The 21,648-nt window shown below is 44.5% G+C and overlaps 1 protein-coding gene across 1 annotated transcript in view; it reads left to right on the top strand.

The window, feature by feature from the left end:
• The window catches only part of VIT (vitrin), an 88,241-nt gene that overhangs the window by 64,599 nt on the left and 1,994 nt on the right, over positions 1-21,648 (top strand). The window contains exons 15-19 of the mRNA XM_039528193.1: positions 5,983-6,045; positions 9,966-10,113; positions 11,150-11,253; positions 12,003-12,229; positions 20,649-21,162. Coding sequence (XP_039384127.1) covers positions 5,983-6,045; positions 9,966-10,113; positions 11,150-11,253; positions 12,003-12,229; positions 20,649-21,162 — 1,056 coding nt within the window. The remainder of the gene's footprint in view (positions 1-5,982; positions 6,046-9,965; positions 10,114-11,149; positions 11,254-12,002; positions 12,230-20,648; positions 21,163-21,648) is intronic.

Raw genomic sequence — 21,648 nt, 5'->3', positions numbered from 1 at the left:
AAGTCCCTTGTAGCTCAACTGTTTGTTGCTTTCTGACCATTTGCTGAGTCCTAGGCTTTTGTGCCTGCCTTGGCACAGCCCCCAGCTCCTTGTCCAGCCCTCCTCCTACCTCCTACCGAGCTGTCAAACAAAGACCCACATAGAAATGTCCCAACTGTAGTGTAGACCTAGCCTATAATTGTTTTTCTTTAAAGCCAATTAGCCATTCTTGTGACTGCCCTGTTAAACGCTGGTGTCTGCCTGCCCCACCCACTCCTCTGCAGCTTGTCTTCGTGACAGGTAGGATGATGTGCTGTTACTGCCAAACAGCAGCCTGACTTCTCTGGGTCTGGCTTTAAAGGAATGAAGTCTTTATGTCGATGATTCTGTTAGCCTCACTGCCACTTCCACTGGGATTCAGGGTTGGGGCTGCTCTGATAATGATAGGTAGGGCAGAGCCAGGCAGATCTGACAGACATTACTCCAGGCTGGGACACTGCGGCAGTGAACTTCTGCCTCTTGACCCTACTGCTGAGCCAGCTCCCTAAGGGAATCTGACTGTAGCCTGGGACCCAAGCCTTGTATGCTTATGGGACCCCGGGGTCAAAAAACAGACCCTACCGCTGGTAGGGAGCATACTGATGGAAAACCAGAGGCACATTGGGTAGACTAGGCCTGAGGGCCAATTCCAAAGAAAGATGCAGACACACACAGACCTACCCAAAGGCACAGGGAACATGTCACTGCTTAAGGCTGAGGATCAGATATGCTACCAGTCAGCCACCACTAGTCCCTGCTTGAATGACTGATTCCTTTTCCAGGGACTGGATGTATTGCTCCATACCCTTTCCTTACCTCGACATCATTTCCCTGACACCTACTTCTCTCTTTCCCACAGGTGACTCAAGCTCAGGCTGGTCAAGGGGGAAAGTAGTAAGAAGCGATGCCACTAGGGGCTCTCAACTGATCCTTTATCTAGAGGAGGATCAGGTTCCTTGTACCCTTTGATATTTCCTGTACATAGAGTTGCCAGCCCTCCAGGATTGTTCTGGAGTCTCCAGGAGTTAGAGATTAATCTTTTACTAACAATTACGTCATGTGATCAAAGTTCCGGGAATACGTCCAACCAAAACTGGCAATCCTACCTGGAGGAGAGTGGGTACTTCTTTTTGGAAGCAGCTTCTTTGGTCCCATCAGACTTTTTGTCCCATAGTCCCCCTTAGACCAGTGAGTAGGTTTTGGCCCTCCTGCTGTAAGTATGGAGATCCTTCCCATCGACCCATATTAGATATTTTGGACTGATATCTATTAGTGATTGTTATGGCAGAGTCACCAGGTTGTGCTGTTAAACGTGATCTTCCAAGTAGTTTTTTTTTAGTGTGAGAGCAAATGTTCAGTCTTGGCAGACATGCTGTGTTGTTGTTGGTTATGCCATGCAACATTCTGGATAGAGCAAGCTTGTGCCAGCAGCAGCAGCGTTTGTTCTTTGCCTTGGTCTCTGACTGGAGTCAATTCTTGAGGCTTATTTGTTCCCTAGAAATGTGGCATTAGTGTTGAGCCAAGATTTCGGAAAGAAGGGCTTGCCTATTGCTGTTTGACTATCCCTGTGCCATCCCTGGTGTCAATAAAACAAGTTACATAGACTCTCTGTCACTGAGAGAGTGACCTTCAAGGCCCTGCTACCACTGGGCAGAGGGACAACAATGAAACAGGAACAACAGTCTGAGTTTGTGAATGGGTTTGGTCGATTTTATTTTAAAACTCTTGCGCAAAGATGGTTATGGCTACAGAGCCCGCTGTGTGTCATGAGAGTAGTGAGCTAATGGTTAGGGGCTACATATTTAGTACTAGAGGGGTAGCTATGTTAGTCTGGATCTGTAAAAAGCAACAAAGTGTCCTGTGGCACCTTATAGACTAACAGACGTATTGGAGCATGAGCTTTCGTGGGTGAATACCCACTTTGTCAGTACTGTTTACCAGGAAGAAACAAAAGGAGCAAGTGGAAGAGCATTTGTTGTCAGTCGCAGCTTTATATGGGAAAATCTCTTTTTAATAAAGAGGTTTATGAGCAGCACAGGTGGGAAAACATTGTAAAACTTGCAGCATAACACAGGGTTCCGTTTTGTTCTTCTGTAACATTGCATTGGCCCTCTCAGTTCCTGCCGCTTTAAAAATGGCACAAGTGCATGCAAGCATGCAAAATCAGCTCAGCAATGCAGCAGCCAGGGCTCACTGCAAGAGGACCAGGCAACTACAGGGAATTTCTATACAGACTAGAATTGGCTCTAGTGGAGTATATTGCTTCGACATCGGTTTCTTTTAGAACCTGACCTTTCTGAGGCCTGCCAGTATTTCTCCCTCTTTGGTGTGGTGGTGCTCTTGCTGCAGCTGTGGTTAGTCAGAATGAGCTAAGGCAGGAAGCAGGCCACGCTACGGGTTTTATGTTAATGACTATGTTCCTGTTATTAAGTTATCTTGGTCTACTATGTGTTGAGTGTCTCCCTGAGGCAAGAAAAGCATTTTCCTCTCCGTTTGCTGTCCTCTAGTTCATGGATTCTAAAGGCTGGCGTGGGAGGGCTGGTCAGAGACAATATTAACAGCTCACACTGGAGAGAAGCCCCAGCTGAAAGGGACAGTGCCAGTCACAGCACAGCACAAGAACAAAAAGCTGGGACTGGCCCTCCTTGTTTCACAAGGCAAAGGGCTGGCTCTTCTAGGTCAAGACGACTTTGGTGAGGACTTTCTGGTGCAAGGACAGGCTAGAGGTGGATGGTATATGTTTCAGGAAGGATTTTTGTCTGAGAGTTGGTCCTCTCAGACGGTGGGGAGGTAGAGCTGCAGCTGTAGGAGAACCCACTCCTCCCCCACCCAAAAAAAGTGTGTAAGGCACCCTGTGTGCCTGTAGTGGCACCATTGCAACAAGGGTGCAAGTGAAGATAGCACCTGAGAGCTGTCCTAACCTGTGCTGGGAGTTTAGGCAGCTCCCAGCCTCCTGCCCTCTGTGCCTGTGTTGGTACTTTTTGCTCTAACGGTGTAGAAAAGGCCTAGGGAGGAATCCAACTAACCAGGGCCGGTGCAACCATTTAGGCGACCTAGGCGGTCGCCTAGGGCACTAGAATTTGGGGGGGGGCCAGCATTTTCTTCGGCAGTGACCGTGGCAGCCGGATCTTCCACCGCCCCGGTCGCCGCTGGCATTTAGGTGGAGGGAGCTGGGGCAGGGGAGCGTGGGGAGGGCCACCTGCAGCAAATAAGGGGGGGGCCTCAGAGCGGGGGCTCAGGGACGGGGGAGGGCGCAAAGTGGAAGTTTCGCCTAGGGCACGAAACATCCTTGCACCTGCCCTGCAACTAACTCAGTCACAACCTCTTGTACAGCTCTCAAAGACCATGTATTGTAGCAGCAGGTGTGCCACGCTTCAAATCAAATGAATGCTGCCTGTGCTCCTCTGTGTGTTTGTCCCGTTCCACTATGCAGAGCCACACCCTGCATCCAGCTGCATTTGGGAAGGCTAGCACAACGGCTGGCTCTGTCAGGGGGAAATGGCTCTGCTTCCCACTATGCTAGGGCTGGCCTCTCCACAGGATCATAAGGGAAGAGGAAATGAGCTTTGTACCTTTTCCCCTCCATCTTGCTCGTATGTGGATCCAGCAGCAGTCTGGTAATTTAAGTTCATATGCTGGAAGCTGCCTTCTTAACTGAGAGTTGGATTTAAACCTGAGACACATTTCCCCAGCTAAGACTAATAATGATTATTATTTTTATTAACAATAATTATTTGTAACATGATAGCATGGAGAGACCCTAGCCAGGGGGGCTCAGGATCCCATTGTGCTAGGCACTGTGTGCAGAACAGAATGACAAGATGGTTCCTGCCCATGTTTATGTGGGTGCAAGTGCTTGGAGTGTATGATGAGCTAGTACTTTGTGAAGATTAGTTATCAGAATACGATGGGACCAGGAATTGATCTGTAGCTATGGAGTGCTGTTGGCTTCTCCTCTTCCTCGTGGCTTGGGTCTATCTTCCTTGACAATCTGATCATTGGTATCTGCAGGCTTCACCTTAGATGCTCCAGGAAGTCAAAGCTCTGCCAGTTCCCTTCAGAGCTCAGAGGTAGCTTCCTCTGATATTCTTGGTTATCTGCTCTCTGACACGAGTTAATTTGTGGGTGGCTGGCAGCTTTACAGGAAAAAGGAACCCTGAAACACTTTATAATTTCTAAACTTTTGTCTGTAATTAATTCACACTTTTAATGTTACTGTCTTGCTGGTTTCCTTTTGAAGTCTGCAGTATTTCCTCCGTTTACCTGCTGCTGAAGATTTGTGGAGGGGTTCTCCTACTACTTGTCTCAGTGATAGACAAGTATAATAACCGGTTCACTGTCTCGTAAGGAAACAAAACAGAATTATCCTCCTACATAGGTAGTTTTTTTTCCTTTATTTGTGGTATTGCCCCAGCTGATCTTCCCCTATCTTGTCCTATTCATGTGAGAAGAAATAGCTTCTTACACTTAGGCAGAAGTGAGTTGCTTTAACTTAGGAAAAAATGGCCAGATATTAAAATCATGAACTGAAGTCAGGTTGAACTCTTTTAATCATCCTTATGCTGCTCCTACAATACTCTGTGATCCAATACTACTTTCCAGGCCATAGCTACTTTTGTTTGTCTTATGAAGGGACAGACAGACATTCAGGCTGCTCCTTTTCCGATTCCACATTCTGGCCCTGGGAATCTTTCCATTGATTTCAGTGGGGTTTGGATCAGACCTTACTTTGTTTTCTCTCTTCCCCCAACAGAAGAACCTAACTCTCTTAGAAAAAACCTGAACACCTCTTTAATGACTTGCTTCACTTACCTGGATATAATGTGGTAGGATGCTCATTGTCTTTGCTCCTATCTCCATATAGGAAAACAGGACATGAGTGGCCTGACTTTCCACTGCCTTGAAACCTTGTGTAGTCATTTACACCAGTGCAAAAGACGTGTAAGCTGCTAGTAAGTCAGAATGGTGCTCCCACATCATATTCATTTTAAACAGGGGTAAATGAAGGTGCAAGGCAGTAGAGAATCAGCTCTCAATTTCTCACATTATTTCCCTTCCCTTCTAACATGCAGTCCATATAGTAACCCTTCCTTGGATTGCTGGGGTTTTCAGCAAAGGGAAGAAAGTGAAATATACAGATTTGAATTAGTCTTTGCAACAAATTTGAGAGCTATAGTAAGAACCACCTTCTGAGAGAGATTCCAGAAGTGTTTGTGTCATGAACAGATCACCTGTTTAATTCATTTAATTGAGGTTGTTACTATCAGAAAAGCCAAATTTAATACCTCTAGCAAACAACACAAAATAGAACTGTGCTCAGAAAAGGAACTCAGAAAAGTCTGCACCACCAGATTTGGCTGCTGGATAGTAAACCTTTTAGATGAGCCACTGCTCTGAACTGTCTGGAGGTACCAGGATAGGATACAAAACAATAACCCTTTCTCCAGTCTTTTTGCCATATATATTTTGTCAGATTTTAGGAGCAGATTTAGCCTTAGAGTAAATGTGTAAAAAAACATTGGAAATAGCAATGTGCTACTGACTTTTTAGTCTTCTCCCCATCAGTTTTAGATATGGAATATGGCCGGCACCCTGATTTAATAGTTCTTCTCTGATTAGAAGATTTCAGGATGAGTAGATGGCCATCTCCATTAAGCAAAAGAACTAAGACCTAGTGTAAGGCCAATGTGAAGTACAATAACTTGATCCCAATCCTTTCCTTTTCTAATCAGTAACAGGAGTGGAGACAAGCAACATGTCCCTGTGTCCCAGGGATGCATTGTTTTACATGTCACCCGACCAAAATACCAAAAGGTGGCACAAATCTCTTTCAGACCCGTCTCCTTATTCATATGTGGAGCAAGATGCATCTGTTCACTCATTAACTTCTTCCTATCAGTGAGGTCAGACTCAGAACAGTTGCTTGCGCATTTAGTGACTAAAATTGTTTTTTAATTTCTCCAGGCTTCAGTTCAAAGGAAGAATTGAATCCGAAACCTTTGGAGCCAGTTTCCCAGGGAAACCCAAGTACGTAAATCAGAATTAATTATATAATTAAGTCATAATCATCTTTTGCTGTTATGTGAATCGTACTTTTGAGACTATAGTCAAGAAATGAACTAAACATTAGCTATTGGGGAAAACAACATTTTTGGAACATATATTCCTTTATAATAGAATAACCTAGAACTCCTTAAAAGTTTCTGTTTAGCCATTTGCCATGTCTCTCATCTTCTCTAAATAATAATTGTTTCTACCTTAAGGAAAAAAATAGCAACAGACTCTTAACTTACTCAAAGCAAAGGGTATGTCTACATTGCCTGCTTCCCAGTGTGGGTAGACAGACACGTGCAAGCTCTGCTTGAGCTAGCATGCTAAAATAGCCGCGTCGCTGAGTAGCACAGGTAGCACCTTGGACTAGCCACCTGAGTACAAACCCTCCCGGACCCCCATTGTACACACTTGGGCAGCTACCTCTGGCTACACTGAGGTTTTTAGCTTGCTCACTCAAGAAGAGCTAGCCTGCATCTGTCTACCTGAGCTGGAAAGCATGAGAGAGATGTTTGCTGTTTAAAGTATTATACGGAGGACCATGTGAATTCTACAGTCCAAGGGCCATGGCTTTGCAACATGCCATCAGACACAGAATTTGGATCCCGCCAGGGGGAAGCTTACTAACTAATGCCCTGTATTTGCTGTGCCTGGGATAAGACCTAGGCAACTGGGCACTGATAACAGGGGCACTCCCTTCATCTGGGATAACTGACTGAGCGGCCCTGGCTCCTGGAATTGGGGCTCTACTGGCTTGACAGCAGATCTAATGGAGGGAGGAGGGAATCACTGAGAAAATGGGCCCAGCAGCAAAGGGACAGAGACCTACTAGGTACGTCTGGGAGGTAGCAGAGAAAGAGCATCTAGAAACCCTCACCCCCTATTAGAAAGTGGTGGGAGGGCCCTCTTCTCACAATGGGCATGGCTCAGAGCCCATTGAAGTGAATGAGAGATTTTTCCCACTGACTTCCACAGGCTTTGGATCTGGCCTAAAAGTGAGGAGTGAGAGAAAAAGAAAGGAAACCCTGAGTAGGGAGAAGAGAGTCTCCATTCCACCATTGACGAAAGCCCTTCTCTGAGCTACCAAATCCCCCAGCTCTCCCCTCACAGTACTGACAGTTGTGGCAATTCAGCTGTGTACGCTCAGTACCAAATTCTGCAGCAAATGGAAATTTGTGCGTCACTATGAACAGCATTTAAAAGGGATATTAAATAAATTAAATATTTAACTGAATGGCCCCATAATCCCTAATAGTCTAATACTGAATTAATTTTAATACCGTGTCTTTGAATGTTAGATATATTTTATCCTGTCACAGTAATTAGGGAGGCTCACTACAAAATTATTTAGGTTCAGTGTGTTGCCCTGGGCTGTGGGGCATAAGTGGCTGAACAGAGATTAAAAGCATCACAGTTTAATTACAGACAATTGCAAAGTAAAATGAAATAGCAGGTATCAGAATTCTTATCCCATGGACTCTAGTGCTGTCCAACAGTTCTAGCCCACTCCTGTTCCTTTCTCATGCTCAGCTCCATAGTAGAGAGAAACCAAATTCAAATCTAATCTTGGAAGTATTTGAATCTATAGGGAGCAGATTTGGGCTCCCCGTCTTGCAAAGATGTACATGTGCTTAATTTTCATGCTGTGAATAGTCTTATAGACGACAACGGGACTTCTCACAGTTTGCATGCAAAAGCAAATTAAGCATGTGCATAAGTCTTTGCACAGTCAGGGCCTGATAGGTAAGAGAGCACCATTTTACACAGTCGCATTACAGGGGAGAATTTCACATTAAGGGTATGTCTACACTACCCGCCGGATCGGCAGATAGTGATCAATCTATCGGGGATTGATTTATCACGTCTAGTGTAGACACGATAAAAATCGATCCCCGATCACTCTGCCGTCAACTCCGGAACGCCACCGCGGCTAGAGGCGGAAGTGGAGTTGACGGGAGAGTGGCAGCAGTTGACTCGCCACTGTCCTCACGGCCAGGTAAATCGACCCAAGATACGCCAACTTGCGCATCTTAGGTCAACATCCTCCCACCCCCCCACCACTGTAGACCTAGCCTTAGGAGCAGGAATTCGGGATAACGTGGCCCTTTATTAAGGTAGCATTACTGGAAACTCCAGCTGTGCCCCATGATTCCCAATGAATGAACAGAGTTTCCCTGTCATGCTTCCATAATTCAGCATTTTTTAAATTTAGAAAAGTTTTCCCTAAGGGGAAAACTGAAAGCAATTAGATGGAAAGTCCGCTGCATAATCAATCAGTGCTTTGTAGCCTTTTGGTTATTTGATAATTAAAATACACCAGTCTTGGTCAGTCTGATTGGTAGGAAGTAACATCAAAGAGAAATTATGGGGCTTACATTGAGGCAAAAAACCTTAATTAGCACTCTAGTTAAACCAAATTTTGGTTCCATTCAAATCAATGAGTGTTTTGCCATTGACTGGAATAGAAGCAAGATCAGGCTGTTAATGACCAAAGAGACCATTTGCAGATTATTATGGATCAAGCACTTCTGTGCAATTAAAGGGGAGAGTTTGTTTGGGGATAAGCTTGGCTTTTCTAGAGTGAGCCTGTACAGTAAGGTATGTTGGCTTGCATATATTCATGTAAGAGTCTATAGTTCAGTTTTAAAAGCATCTACACTAAATCTGAAGATGCCACATGAGATTATCAGTCTTGGAATTACACACCAGCCAGAGTAATCATTGAACAATTCCCATATAAAAGCCTCTAGTGCAGTGGTTTTCAGCCAGGGGTATGTGTACCCCGGGGGTACACAGAGGTCTGCCAGGGGTACAGCACCTCATCTAAATATTTGCCCAGTTTTACAACAGGCTACAGAAAAAGTACGAGCAAAGTCAGTACAAACTAAAATGTCATGCAGACAATGACTTGTTTATACTGTTCCATATACTATACACTGATATGTAAGTACAATATTTATATTCCAATTGATTTATTTTATAATGATATGGCAAAAATGAGAAAGAAGCGATTTTTCAGTATTAGCAAGCTGGGACACTTTTGTATTTTGATGTCTGATTTTGTAAGCAAGTAGTTTTTAAGTGAGGAGAAACTTGGGATACACAAGACAAATCAGACTCCTGAAATGGGTCCAGTCATCTGGAAAGGTTGAGAGCCACTGCTCTAGTGCTATAGCAAGCAGCATTATTAGGATTTGCTTTCAGTAGCCACTTGAAGAAAGGCCTCCCCCGCTCAAGTAGCTACACAGAGAAAATCACAATTTGTTCAGTGGTGTTACCTGTTCACAATGCAGCAGGCTGGGGAGGTGAGAGACTTCCAGTCATTTAGATTCAGAGGCCCCACCATAATGCAACAGGCACACAAGCCCTGCAGTGGCTATTCCCACCCATGGACTAGCAGCCAGGGACAGTAATGTACAGCACCCCACGTACTGGGGGGATATAGATTGCACCTTCTCAGCCACCCTGTACTTCACCTGCAAAGCCTAAATACTCCGGGTGAAATCCTAGTCCTATTGAAATAAATAGGAGTTTTGACATTTTCTTCCATGGAGCTGGAATTTCAGACTCAGGGTTTTAACAGATTGACTGGATTTCCCTGTATCTGGTGAGTAGGATTAATGATCAAGGTTGTATACCATGTCTGTTATAGTTATTGGGTCCAATACAGTCATGACTGAGTGAAATTCTCTGGCCCATGTTATAGAAGAGGTCAGACTGGATGACATAATGATCCTCTGAAAATGAATAGGAACAAGAATTTTCTGCTGCGGTCACATAGTGGGATAGGTTGTCAGCGATTTCCTTGATTTCCTGTCAGAGGAAAATCAAATCTAAGAAACAACAAAAATACCCTTCACAGATCTTTAGTGTCTCATTATTATTTCCTGTCTCAGACTGCAAAGTTGATTTGTCCTTCTTGATTGATGGGAGCTGGAGCATCGGTAAACGCCGTTTTAAGATCCAAAAACAATTCCTCAGTGATGTGGCTCAAGCTCTTGATGTTGGCGTAGCTGGTCCTCTCATGGGCATTGTTCAGTATGGGTAAGAGTGTCTCCCGGTAACATCTGGCTCTATCTCAGTCTGTCCAGGGTCACTACACTGCACTGTTCCCAACTCATTTTGGAGTGATCACTTCTTAATTTTTTTACACCACATCTATTCTAAAGAAGAGAAACTATCTAAAATTCAACTTTGGAAACTTGGGGAATAACATATTTGTGGTATTAGGAGACTGAATAAAAATGTCTATGGGAAAAATCTACTTGGTTATCTTCAAAGATTGAACATAGACAGAAGTAAGCAAGATGCTGGAGGTCAGACTACATGATCATAATGGTCCCTTCTAGCCTTAAATGTTTTTATTATTTTCCTGCTAACTAATAACAAAGTGATAAAAATCACTGAAATAAATGAGGGGGTTTTCTTAAGCAGGAAGTAACCTTGTAAACTAATGAGACTAGTACAAAATAGACTTTGAAGTTCAATTTACATACCAATAGCAGCACAGTACTACAAGGTGAAACAAAATTACACACCAAGCTTTTGTTTTTAATACATGTTGTAAAGTTATCTAAAAACAGCTTTCAAATGAGAGAAGCCCTGTAATTCATATTACTCTCTGTTACACCATTACCACAGGCAAGCTAGTAGCCTCTACTACAGTGGTTTTCAACCTTTTTCCCCCATTTGCTGACCCCTAAAAACTTTTGAATGGAGGTGCAGACCCATTTGGAAATCTTAGACCTAGTCTGTGGACCACAGGTTGAAAACCACTGCTCTACTAAACGAGTTCAGAGATGTCCACTGCCAAAGAAACATTTAAGATGCCATTGGCATGTCTTCACTAATGCCTGCTACTTTATCATTTGTGTTTTACAGGTATACCGACATGTTTATATAGGAAACACTAGAGACGTCCTTTTAAGGGTCTCCTCTGTTACTATGTAGTGAACTGCCTTACGTGACGAGTCTTCCTCTTCCTTCCCCATGGAGCATTACTAAAGCAATTATAAATGGAACCATGCTACATGGGAAACAAAAACTGATAGCTACTTTTTTTTTCTTATTTACATGTTAGCGATGACCCTTCTACAGAATTTAACCTCAAAACTCATGCAAACTCCAGGGATGTGAAAAATGCCATTGAGAAAATTGCACAGAAAGGAGGACGTTCTAATGTTGGTATGTGGAATGGGGGTGGCATATCTGCAGTTCCTTAGCCCGAGGAAGACCATGGGATGTGGGATCCTAATTCTAGTGGGCAAATAAGCTCATTGCAGCACCATGGAACCAGGCTTGGCAGATGATGACCTCATGCTCAGGAGCATGTCTCGGGCATCCTCTGATGCGTACATCACCATCAGACTAGCAAGGGTATTAGAACTTCTCTGCCCCCTCCATTGCACTGATTTGGGAGAAAGAAGCTAGCAAAGACCTTTTAATGATAACTTACGTGCATTGGTCAGTGAGATTTTGAGCCCATCTTATGTAAAAGATTTTTTTTTAATTAATTTTTTTAACGTCTAGTTTCCACTGCTCCTGCCGTGGTTTGGTTTTCAGGAAAGTTGAGAGTTGTGGGGTGTCGCTTTTCTCCTTCAACCTCATCAGCAGCTCCCCTGGCACATCTGAGCCTGGTGCTCTCTTTGCTCATCAGCGCTAATAAAGAGGAGCAGAGAAAGGGTGAAGTTCGCACCTCTGTTAGAACCAGGGTAGGGCATAAACTTGGACCATTGCAGGTGGCTCCCCTTCCTGTTTGTGTAGCCATGTCAAGTTGCCTCCACTCTGTCTTTGCTAATGCATCCCTTTCCCTGTGCTCTAGGCCTGGAATTTGACCTCTAGGTCAGTGAATCTCAGAGTTCAGGGTTGCTGTGTCTAAAGAGACTGGTTACTGTCAATAGGATACAACATCCTCCCATTCACTTCTCTTACAGGGAAGGCACTTTCATTTGTTAACAAAAACTTCTTTTTGGATTCCAATGGAAACCGAGGTGGAGCACCCAATGTGGCCATAGTGCTGGTGGATGGATGGCCCACCGATAAGGTAGAGGAGGCCTCCAGACTGGCAAGAGAATCTGGAATCAACATTTTCTTTGTCACCATTGAAGGAGCTGATGAAAACGAAAAACAGAATGTTATTGAACCCAACTTTGTGGACAAGGTACTGGGGAATGGGGTACTTGAAACTAGATCTGGGTTCACAGTGCAAAGCCTGGAGCTAGGCCTGAATGTTACTAAGGTTTTCAGGGTGTTTGGATCTGACGGTTTGATTTGAGCCCATCTTGGATGAGGTTGCTCTCTTCCCCCACTCCCTTTTTTTCCCTTTCTTATGGTTATGGCTTCTCTGTAAGAATTGCCATAAGATCTAACATTTGAATAGCAATGGGCAGCAATGCTCTAGTCATGGGTTCATAATTATGTTTGTCTGAGGCTGTCTATATTACATTCTGCCTATACTAGAAAAGAACTGCTGGAATGAAGAACCAGTAACATTTTTATTGGCTAATTAATAGAGGGGGGAACTTCCTTACAGTGAGATCTATTAAGCTATGAAATAGTCTCCCAGGGGAAGTGGTGAAAACCACAGCATTTGGGACTTGTAAAGCTAGACTGGACAAAGTATTAGAAAACAGGCTGTGAGCCACAATTCTGTGCTGGCCGGCAAATGTGGACAGATAACCAAACACTGTAGGTCTTTTCCATTTCTAATCCCTATTTTTCTATATTCCATGAATGATCTGAGCTAGAAACAAATACCATTTTTAAGGCTGTATAAAGCTCCTGTCTATATCCCTGCACTACAAAAATACCAGACCACACAAATAAATAGACTGCAAAAAATACCTTCCCTTGAAATCACAGCATTCCTAATACCATCCTTCCCCACTTGAATTCTCATATGATTTTTATTATCTTGAACAACTACAGTAGAAACTAGTGTTGTATATATTAAAGCATGGCTGTTGCCTCTTTTAATGAAATAATTTCTTTATTACTACTGTTGTTAGGATTTGTATGCATTATGACATTAAAAGCCACATTCTGTTTCCAGTTACAAAATGCAGGTGTAAATCTGGAGTAATTCCACTGACGCTAATGGAGTTACTCTGAGTTTTCACTAGTGTAACTGACTCGGAAGGTATTATTTGTATCTACACTGTGATTCTCCCATTCAACAAAGTCTGAAAGGCCCTTGAGCCCCATGCTAGTACTAAGGTCATAAACAACTCCCGTTTCCACATCCAAGAGAAGGCACAATAGCCCAAAGTCAGTAAAAACAGACAACTTAAAAATGTGATTTTGAGGTGTCGCTGAACACACAAAATTATTTTAAATGATATTAATAAATTAGGTGACACCCACAATTTTTGATCCACTGACCATCCACTACCTAGGCTAGAAACAGCTCAGTAGCTTAGTAAAAAGACTTCTAGCATCAATAAATCTGTCTAAGCCCCGCTCCTAGATCACTCATCAGAAAGCAATACTTTTGACCCCTCTACTACTTAAATTTCCAATGTTTCCATTATAAATCTCTAACTGGGGGAGGTTAAGACAAGGTGTGAACATCTTACCAGTTTCAAACTGCTTTGGGCTGAACCATGGTGTGGCATGCAAGTTAGCAGCCAATTTTGGAGGTGTTTTATGTTTGCTATGCATGGTGTAAATCTGTCAGAGCATTCCGGAGTTATGGAAAGGGAAAACAGAATATTTTGAAAAAAGAAGTCTGGAAATTTTTAAGTTCTAACTAAAAATGGCTTTATTTTAAAACGTAGGTTTCATCAACAGTTGTTAATGAGTCCTTGCGGCAGACTAAACACTTGGATGTTATGAAAATACATATTTCTAAATTTTAAATGTTGAGTATAGCAACCAATGGACATGCATAACAGCCATTTTTCAACCCTTTTGTAGATGTTATGAAGTCATTTTTTCTTAAATGCTACCTTCAGCACCCTTGCCATATGAAGTAATAACTATAACTCAAATTTTAGTGCCTAGGATGCTAGGCCTGGGGCTTGGAAGAGCTCAGTTCATTTCCCTGTTCCCTCACAGACTTTCTGTGCAACCTTGGAAAAGTCACTACAGCCTTGTCTACACTGGCAAGTTTCTGCACAGTAACTCCTGAGGTTACACACTGCCAAGCCACTTGGTACGCAGAAACTGCACAGTTGCAGCACTGTAAAAAGCCCACCCCAGGCATACAGCATTCTGCACCGGGGCTACAGCGCTGCGGTGCCAGTGTAGACACCCTGGTCGATTACAGGGCTGCAACTGGCCTCTGGGAGGTGTCCCACAATGTCTGTTCTCACCTCTCTAGTCATCACTTTTGAACTCTACTGCCCTGCTCTCAGGTGAACAACCATCATCCCTACCTGTAAATTCCTTTGGAATTTTGAAAGTCCCCTTCCTGTTTGCTCGGTGATGCGTGCAGTGGTCTCAGCGCATCTTTCCAGGTGGCCATGCCTGCTCCATTCACCAGACAAATCCCCCTTTTGGAGCAATGCTGAGCTGCTGGACCTCATCAGCGTTTGGGGAGAGGAGGCTGTCCAGTCCCAGCTGCGCTCCAGCCACAGGAATTATGATACCTATGGACAGATTTCATGCGGCATGACAGAAAGGGTACATGACTGGGACATACTGCAGTGCAGGAGCTGCAGAACGCCTACCACATGGTGCGGGAGGTAAACAGCTGTTCTGGTGCTGTGCCCACAAGCTCCCAGTTCTATGAAGAGCTGGACATGATACTTGGTGGCGACCCCACCTCCACTGTGAATACTTCGGTGGCTCGCGTGCCAGTCAAGAGTGGACCAAGCCATGAGGAGGAAATCTTGGACAAGGATGTGGAGGGGGAGGCGAACCCAGAGGCAGAGGATGACTCAGAGGTCAGAGATGCATGCAGCCCTTTTCTGCCCCAGAGAAGGCTAGTTAGTCACAGCTGTCAGATCTTGGTAAAGCGTAAACAAGAGAGGAGGACCCTGGTAAATGGCTTTGATTTTGGGAATCGCTGAAGTGAGTTGTTAGGGGGGCAGGAGACAGTTGCAGAAAGCAGGCTTATGTCTCTATGATGCACATACCGCCACATGCCTAGGCTGAGCAGTGGAACAGGGTGTTGATTGACTCCCTCACTTCACAGGAATCTGCCTCAGATCTCCAGGAAGCTCTCATGGAGATACTGGGCAATTCACTGCCACCGGTTCTTTGGCAGAGCTGCTTTGTTTCTTGCCCCATTAAGGGTAACTTTTCCACGCTACTCTGCCATCACTGGGGGGAGGCCAAAAAACAAGAATTGAAGGAATGGCGGGACAGCGAGAAGAGGGACTGAAAGGAGAATGCGGTGCACCAGAACAAAGCCATGGAATGGCTCTTAAACGTTATGGAGCGCCAAGTGGACATGCTCCAGGCTCTAATAGCACTGCAAACCGATCAGATCCACACCTGCCCTCCCCTGCAGCCACTGTCACAAAACTCTTTCCCATATGCCCCCCAGACACCACCAACACACTCTTATCAACCTCCAGGCTCCAGTCTGTACCTGCTGCATTCCGCTCCTGCCCCATCACAGTCCAGCTCTGCAGACTCCCAGTACCCACTGCACTCAACACCCATCCCTCTGCAGTTCAGCCCTGCTGAAGTACAGCACCTGCTGCACTGTCCTCCAAAGGAGAAGGTTGGATACGATACCTGGACATACACAAATCTTTAACTGTTCCAAGACCCAACCTCCTCCTGAGACCCTCCCTTCTCCCATCCCCCTGCGTATGTGTTTTTTGTTTCTCTCTCCCCTCCGGTTGTTGTTTTTTTAATAAAAGAATTGTTTTGGTTTGAAAGCAATCTTTATTCCATTAATTGAAAGCAAACAGAGCCCTACAGAGCAACAGGCAATTTTCTTAAACCTTCATAGTGCATCATCTCCACCAATCACAATCATCTCCTAACATTACATGCATTACGCTGCTGAGCATAGCAACAAATATCAGTGGCTTTCACCTTCAAAATTGCTGCCTCCAGGCATCCCTGATCCTTATGGCCCCGCCCTGCACCCCTCTAATAACCCTAGTCTCTGGCTGTTCAAATTCAGCCTCCAGGTGCTGAGCCTCAGTAGTCCATCCCTGAGTGAAGTTTTCACCCTTCCCTTCACAAATATTGTGGAGTGTACAGCATGGGGCTTTAAGCATAGGAATATTGTCATTGGGCAGGTCAAGCCTCCCATATAGGCAGCACCAGCGGGCCTTTAAACAGCCAAAAGTACATTCAACAGTCATTCTGCCCTTGCTCAGCCTGTTGAACCGCTCCTTGCTGCTATCAAGGTTCCCCATGTATGGCTTCATAAGGCGGGGTCTCCCAGGATCGAAATGGGCATTTCAACTTCCCCTACCATGATCTTCTGGTCTGGGAAGGAAGTCCCTGCTTGCAGCCTCCTCAACAGGCCAGTGTTCAGAAAGATGTGTGCATCATGCACCTTTCCAGACCAGCCTACGTTAATGTCCGTGAAATGCCCATGGTGATCCACAAGTGCCTGGAGAACCATAGAGTAATACCCCTTCTGATTAGTGTACTCGGTGGCCAGGTGGTTTGGTGCCAGAATTGGAATATGGGTGCCATCTATCGCCCCTCTGCAGTTAAGGAATCCTATTTGTGCAAAGTCATCCACAATGTCACGTATGTTGCCCAGAATCAGTGTCTTTTGGAGCAGGATGCGATTAACAGCCCTGCACACTTCTGTCAACATGAGTCCAACAGTCAACTTTTCCACTCGAAACTGGTTAGCGACCAATCGGTAGCAGTCTGGAGTAGCCAGCTTCCACAGTGCAATCACCACGCACATCTCCAATGGCAGGGCGGCTCTCATTGTCGTGTCCTTGCACCGCAGGGCTGGGGCGAGCTCATCACACGGTCCCATGAATATGACTTTCCTCATCCAAAAGTTCTGCAGCCACTCCTAGACATGCATGACGATGTGATCTCACCACTCAGTGCTTGTTTTCCGAGCAAAAAAGCGGCATTCCACCGTGGTCAGCACCTCTGTGAATGCCACAAGCAATCTCGTGTCATAACTAATATGCATGGCAAGATCAGTGTTGCACTCCTCTTGCCTTTGTAGTTTAAGGAATAACTCCACTGTCACTCATGACGCGTTAGTGAGAGCAAGCAGCATATTGGTCAATAGTGAGGGATCCATTCCTGTAGACCGAAGAGGCAGAGCACACAGTACACAAACCGTTGAAAGATGGTGCCAAATGCAGACGGAAGCACAGGGATTGCTGGGATGCGAAGCAATGCATCACAGGGCATTGGGACAGGACCCAGGATGCCCTGCGACCCCCTCTACCTTCCACAACTCTTAGCAGCAGAAGAGGAAGAGATGCTCTGTGGCATAGCTACTCAGAGTGCACTGCTCCGAATACCACTGCAAGTGCCACAAGTGTGAACATGCTATTGCACAGGCAGCTGACAGTGTGAACACACAACAGCGGTTTCCCTTCAGCGCTCTCTGAGCAGCACTGTAACTCTGCCAGTGTAGAATACCCTTAGTCTCTCTGGCCTGGATCCACAAATGGACTTAAGCATTACAATGCCCTGCATCACAATGCCTAGCTTTTAGGCACCTAGAAAATTACCAGACTAAGAATGGCATCCACAATTCCTGATTTAGGTGCTGACACTCCTTATACAATGAATGGGGGGAGAGAGATATCTCAGAATGGGATCCACAACAGCCAGCAAGCTATGCAGGGAGCTGCCTAAACTAGCCAATGGGAGATATCACTGAGAGGGGTGTGTCTTCTCAGAGAGTTAGGTACTTCTGTTCAGGCTGCATGCAAGACATAATTTTGTGCCTTCATCCCCATTGGTAACATAGGAATACTACTACTTGTCTACCTCACAGGTGCATTGTGAGGCTAGATAAATACATGAGCTTGTGGGGTGCTCACACATAGTACAGAAATAAGAGCCATATAGATCCCTGAGAGAGACAGAAATAATAGTTTCATTTAAAGTCTACTCCCTTCCTGCCAACAGCTGGAATATTAAGTCTCCAGGACTGTATCTATCTAGCTTTGTCAGGAAAGCCCACACATCCATGGAGAAACATCACCCCATTCCTGTGATGCTATTTGGTTCTTATAAAAGTCATTGCACCTGGATACCACAGAGACTGATACCTTTTAAGATACTTGGTGCACCCTAAAAATACTACATATACCGAACACACCTGGAGCTCAAAACTTGCTTTTGGGAGATTTCTTCCACAGAACAAAATAAAAGCCACAAACATCTAAATGAGAAATCATAACACAGGGGCACATACTAATTATTCAGCTAAACAGGGTAAGTAATGTCTGCTCAGTAAACTTGTTTGAGGTATGTCATGTCCATTGCTTTGTTATAAATAGATGAAACTTCTGGTTATTCTTGGAATAAGAGTGAATCCCTGCAATCTACACTATGGATGGTCTAGTCTTAAACCATTTCAGATAGGCAGCCAACACTCATGTCAATTTAAAAAGTACTGCAGGGCTAATTGGCATGAAGTTGTGACATGAGGTGTGATATGCCAGATCAGCCAGGGTTCAGGATGCAGGGGGGAACTTAGAAAGTATTTTCAGGAAGCAACTTGTTCTCTGAGCCACCCTGCAAGATGATTTCGTGCACTTTCCACTGTCACTCTGCCATGAAATACATTTCCTATGAGCTTGAAAGCCCTTAATGGCATTAGCTGGGCTGTCTCCAGGCTGCATTTGATTGGCTTATAGTCTTGTTTTCATTTATTTTTTAAAAGGGCAAAACTACAATGAGGCTCTGTGACCCTGCCAGAGCCGGCACAGAAGATAGAGAGCAGGGGGCCCAAGCAGGAAGGCAAAGCTGGCAAAACAAACATCATTCTGGGATGTAGGAGCAGGAGTGTTGTAAGCAAGACACAAGAAGTAATTCTTCCACTCTACTCTGCACTGATTAGGCCTCTACTGGAGTACTGTGTCCAGTTCTGGGCACCACATTTCAGGAAAGATGTGGACAAATTGGAGAAAGTCCAGAGAAGAGCAACAAAAATGATTAAAGGTCTAGAAAACATGACCTATGAAAAAAGTGGGTTTGTTTAGATTGAGAAGAGAAAACTGAGGGGTGTCCTGTTAAGTTTTCAAGTACATAAAAGGTTGTTACAAGGAGGAGAGAGAAAAATTGTTCTCAACCTCTGAGGATAGAACAAGAAGCAATGGGCTTAAATTGCAGCAAGGGAGGTTTAGGTTGGACATTAGGAAAAACGTCCCAACTGTCAGGGTGATTAAGCACTGAAATAAATTGCCCTGGGAGCTTGTGGAATCTCCGTCCTTGGAGATTTTTAAGAGCAGGTTAGACAAACACCTGTCAAGAATGGTCTAGATAATACTTTGTCCTGCTATGAGTGCAGGGGGCTGGACTAGATGACCTCTTGAGGTCCCTGCCAGTCCTATGATTCTGTGAGTTTATCTTGTGGCTGTAAATGGCATCATCAGAATGTAAAAAGAGTAGCAAGATAGAAGAAAATAAACATGGTGAGGCTATGAAGTGAAGCCTAAACCAATGTGTACAGAACTTAGAGCTGCTGTGACATAGATTTGCTGACACCAAATGTAGTGGGGAGGACACTAGTACAGAAACAGTTGAACCCTCCTTTCAGGTGGATGATGAAGAGCAGACACAATCTGGCTAAAACGCTCTCAACAAGTTAGTTGGAACATTAACATCTTAAAGATTTTACATTTTAAAACAATTCTGAATCTACCTCTCCTACCTACAACATACTCCACATTCCAGCCTCCTCCTCCTCTCTCCCTGCACCCACCCACCCAGCCAGAAATCCATTCCCTCACCACAAGTTCCCAACTCCCCTTGTTAGGTCTGGAAGAACTTCCCCCCACCTGCCCCCTATGTTCAATCAGAGTCATAACTGCTTAATTTACTGACTAAGCTGTAAAAAATTAAGAAATTTTGCTTCCACTGCACTGGGGAGCCAACACAACCATGTCAGATTCTCCTTTAGTTTATGCATCACCTTTTTTTTTTGGCCACATTTCTGTTTCATGATCCTGATTTCTGGCTGGGACGGCATGAGCCAGAAAGAATGCTGCTTGACTCTCAGGTACCATGTCGAATTTGCAGGACTGACAGGTGGACAAAACCTCATCTTTTTACTTTTAACTGGAGGGGATGTGATCTGGCGCCATTGCCAGTCAAACAAGGAACTCCCAAAGAAGGCCACTTTGTACAGAGTATAACTCTGAACTACATGAACAAAGATATTTGAAAATGAATTTGTAGTTTTGACTCTTGGCCTAACTCTGACATAACCTGTTTACAAAACCAAATTCAGAGGGTGGTGGAATTTCATATTGAATTTTTCTGACAATTAACACTGACCGCTCCATCACATATTTTATAAATGCCGGGGCAGGATGTCCAGTGCTTTAGCTGACCACACTTTACATAACATTTAGATTTTTCTCAGGAAGGCAGCAGAATTTGATTGTGTAATTAAACTCAATCCACCTTATGCCCAATAAGTGCCTTTTTACTTTTGTATTTGCATCTTTCTGCAGGCTGTATGCAGAACAAATGGCTTCTATTCCATTAACGTGCCAAGCTGGTTCAACCTACGCAAGGTAGTCCAGACCTTGGTGAAGCGGGTCTGCGACACTGATCGACTGGCTTGCAGCAAGACGTGTCTAAATTCAGCTGACATTGGTTTTGTAATTGATGGTTCCAGCAGCGTTGGCACTGGCAATTTCCGCACTGTCCTCCAATTTGTAGCCAACATAAGCAAAGAATTTGAGATTTCAGACACTGACACCCGTATTGGAGCTGTGCAGTACACCTATGAGCAGAGGCTGGAGCTTGGATTTGACAAACACAGCACTAAGCAAGATGTTCTGAATGCTATTAAGCAAATCAACTACTGGAGTGGAGGGACCAGCACTGGAGCAGCCATCAACTATGCCTCTGAACAGCTCTTCAGCAAATCCAAACCCAACAAGAGGAAGATAATGATTCTTATTACAGATGGCAGGTCTTATGATGATGTCCGAGTGCCAGCCATGACAGCTCATCAAAATGGTAAACTAGTGCTATTTTCTGCTACGGTGGCCCACTCCACCTATATACAGTAGCTTAACATTTATGGAGGTAAGGCAGTTAGAGTGGTCATTGCAGTATGGCAGTAGATGGGCTTTTGGGCAGCTCACCGCCCTAAGCTATGTCCTTGTTAGAGCTAATCAAGATGAAGGTGGGTGAGTAAAAAGATGGGAAGTCCATAAGAAAATAGCGTAGTCAGATTTGTCAGACAGGATGTCTCTCACACACTGCAGTGCTCAATGGGTTTCAATAGGTCTACAGCCACAAGGAGTGTGTGTATGAAGCTCACTTTTGCTTTCAGTGTAGGATGTTCAAACACCTTCTGTGCCAGGCTTTCAGGCAACAGCCTACTACTGTTTGATGCCTTTTGCCATTGGCAAGACTTATTCTTCAGGGCTGACACTGCCTCCCCACACCCCAGTCTGTATATATGGTTCAATTCTTGTTGGACACTCAAATAGAGGCTGT

Source organism: Mauremys reevesii, linkage group 3, assembly GCF_016161935.1.
Source record: "Mauremys reevesii isolate NIE-2019 linkage group 3, ASM1616193v1, whole genome shotgun sequence".
Lineage (NCBI taxonomy): Eukaryota > Metazoa > Chordata > Testudines > Geoemydidae > Mauremys > Mauremys reevesii.
Note: the sequence above shows the minus strand (reverse complement) of the source record. Positions and strands in the feature narration are given on the sequence as shown.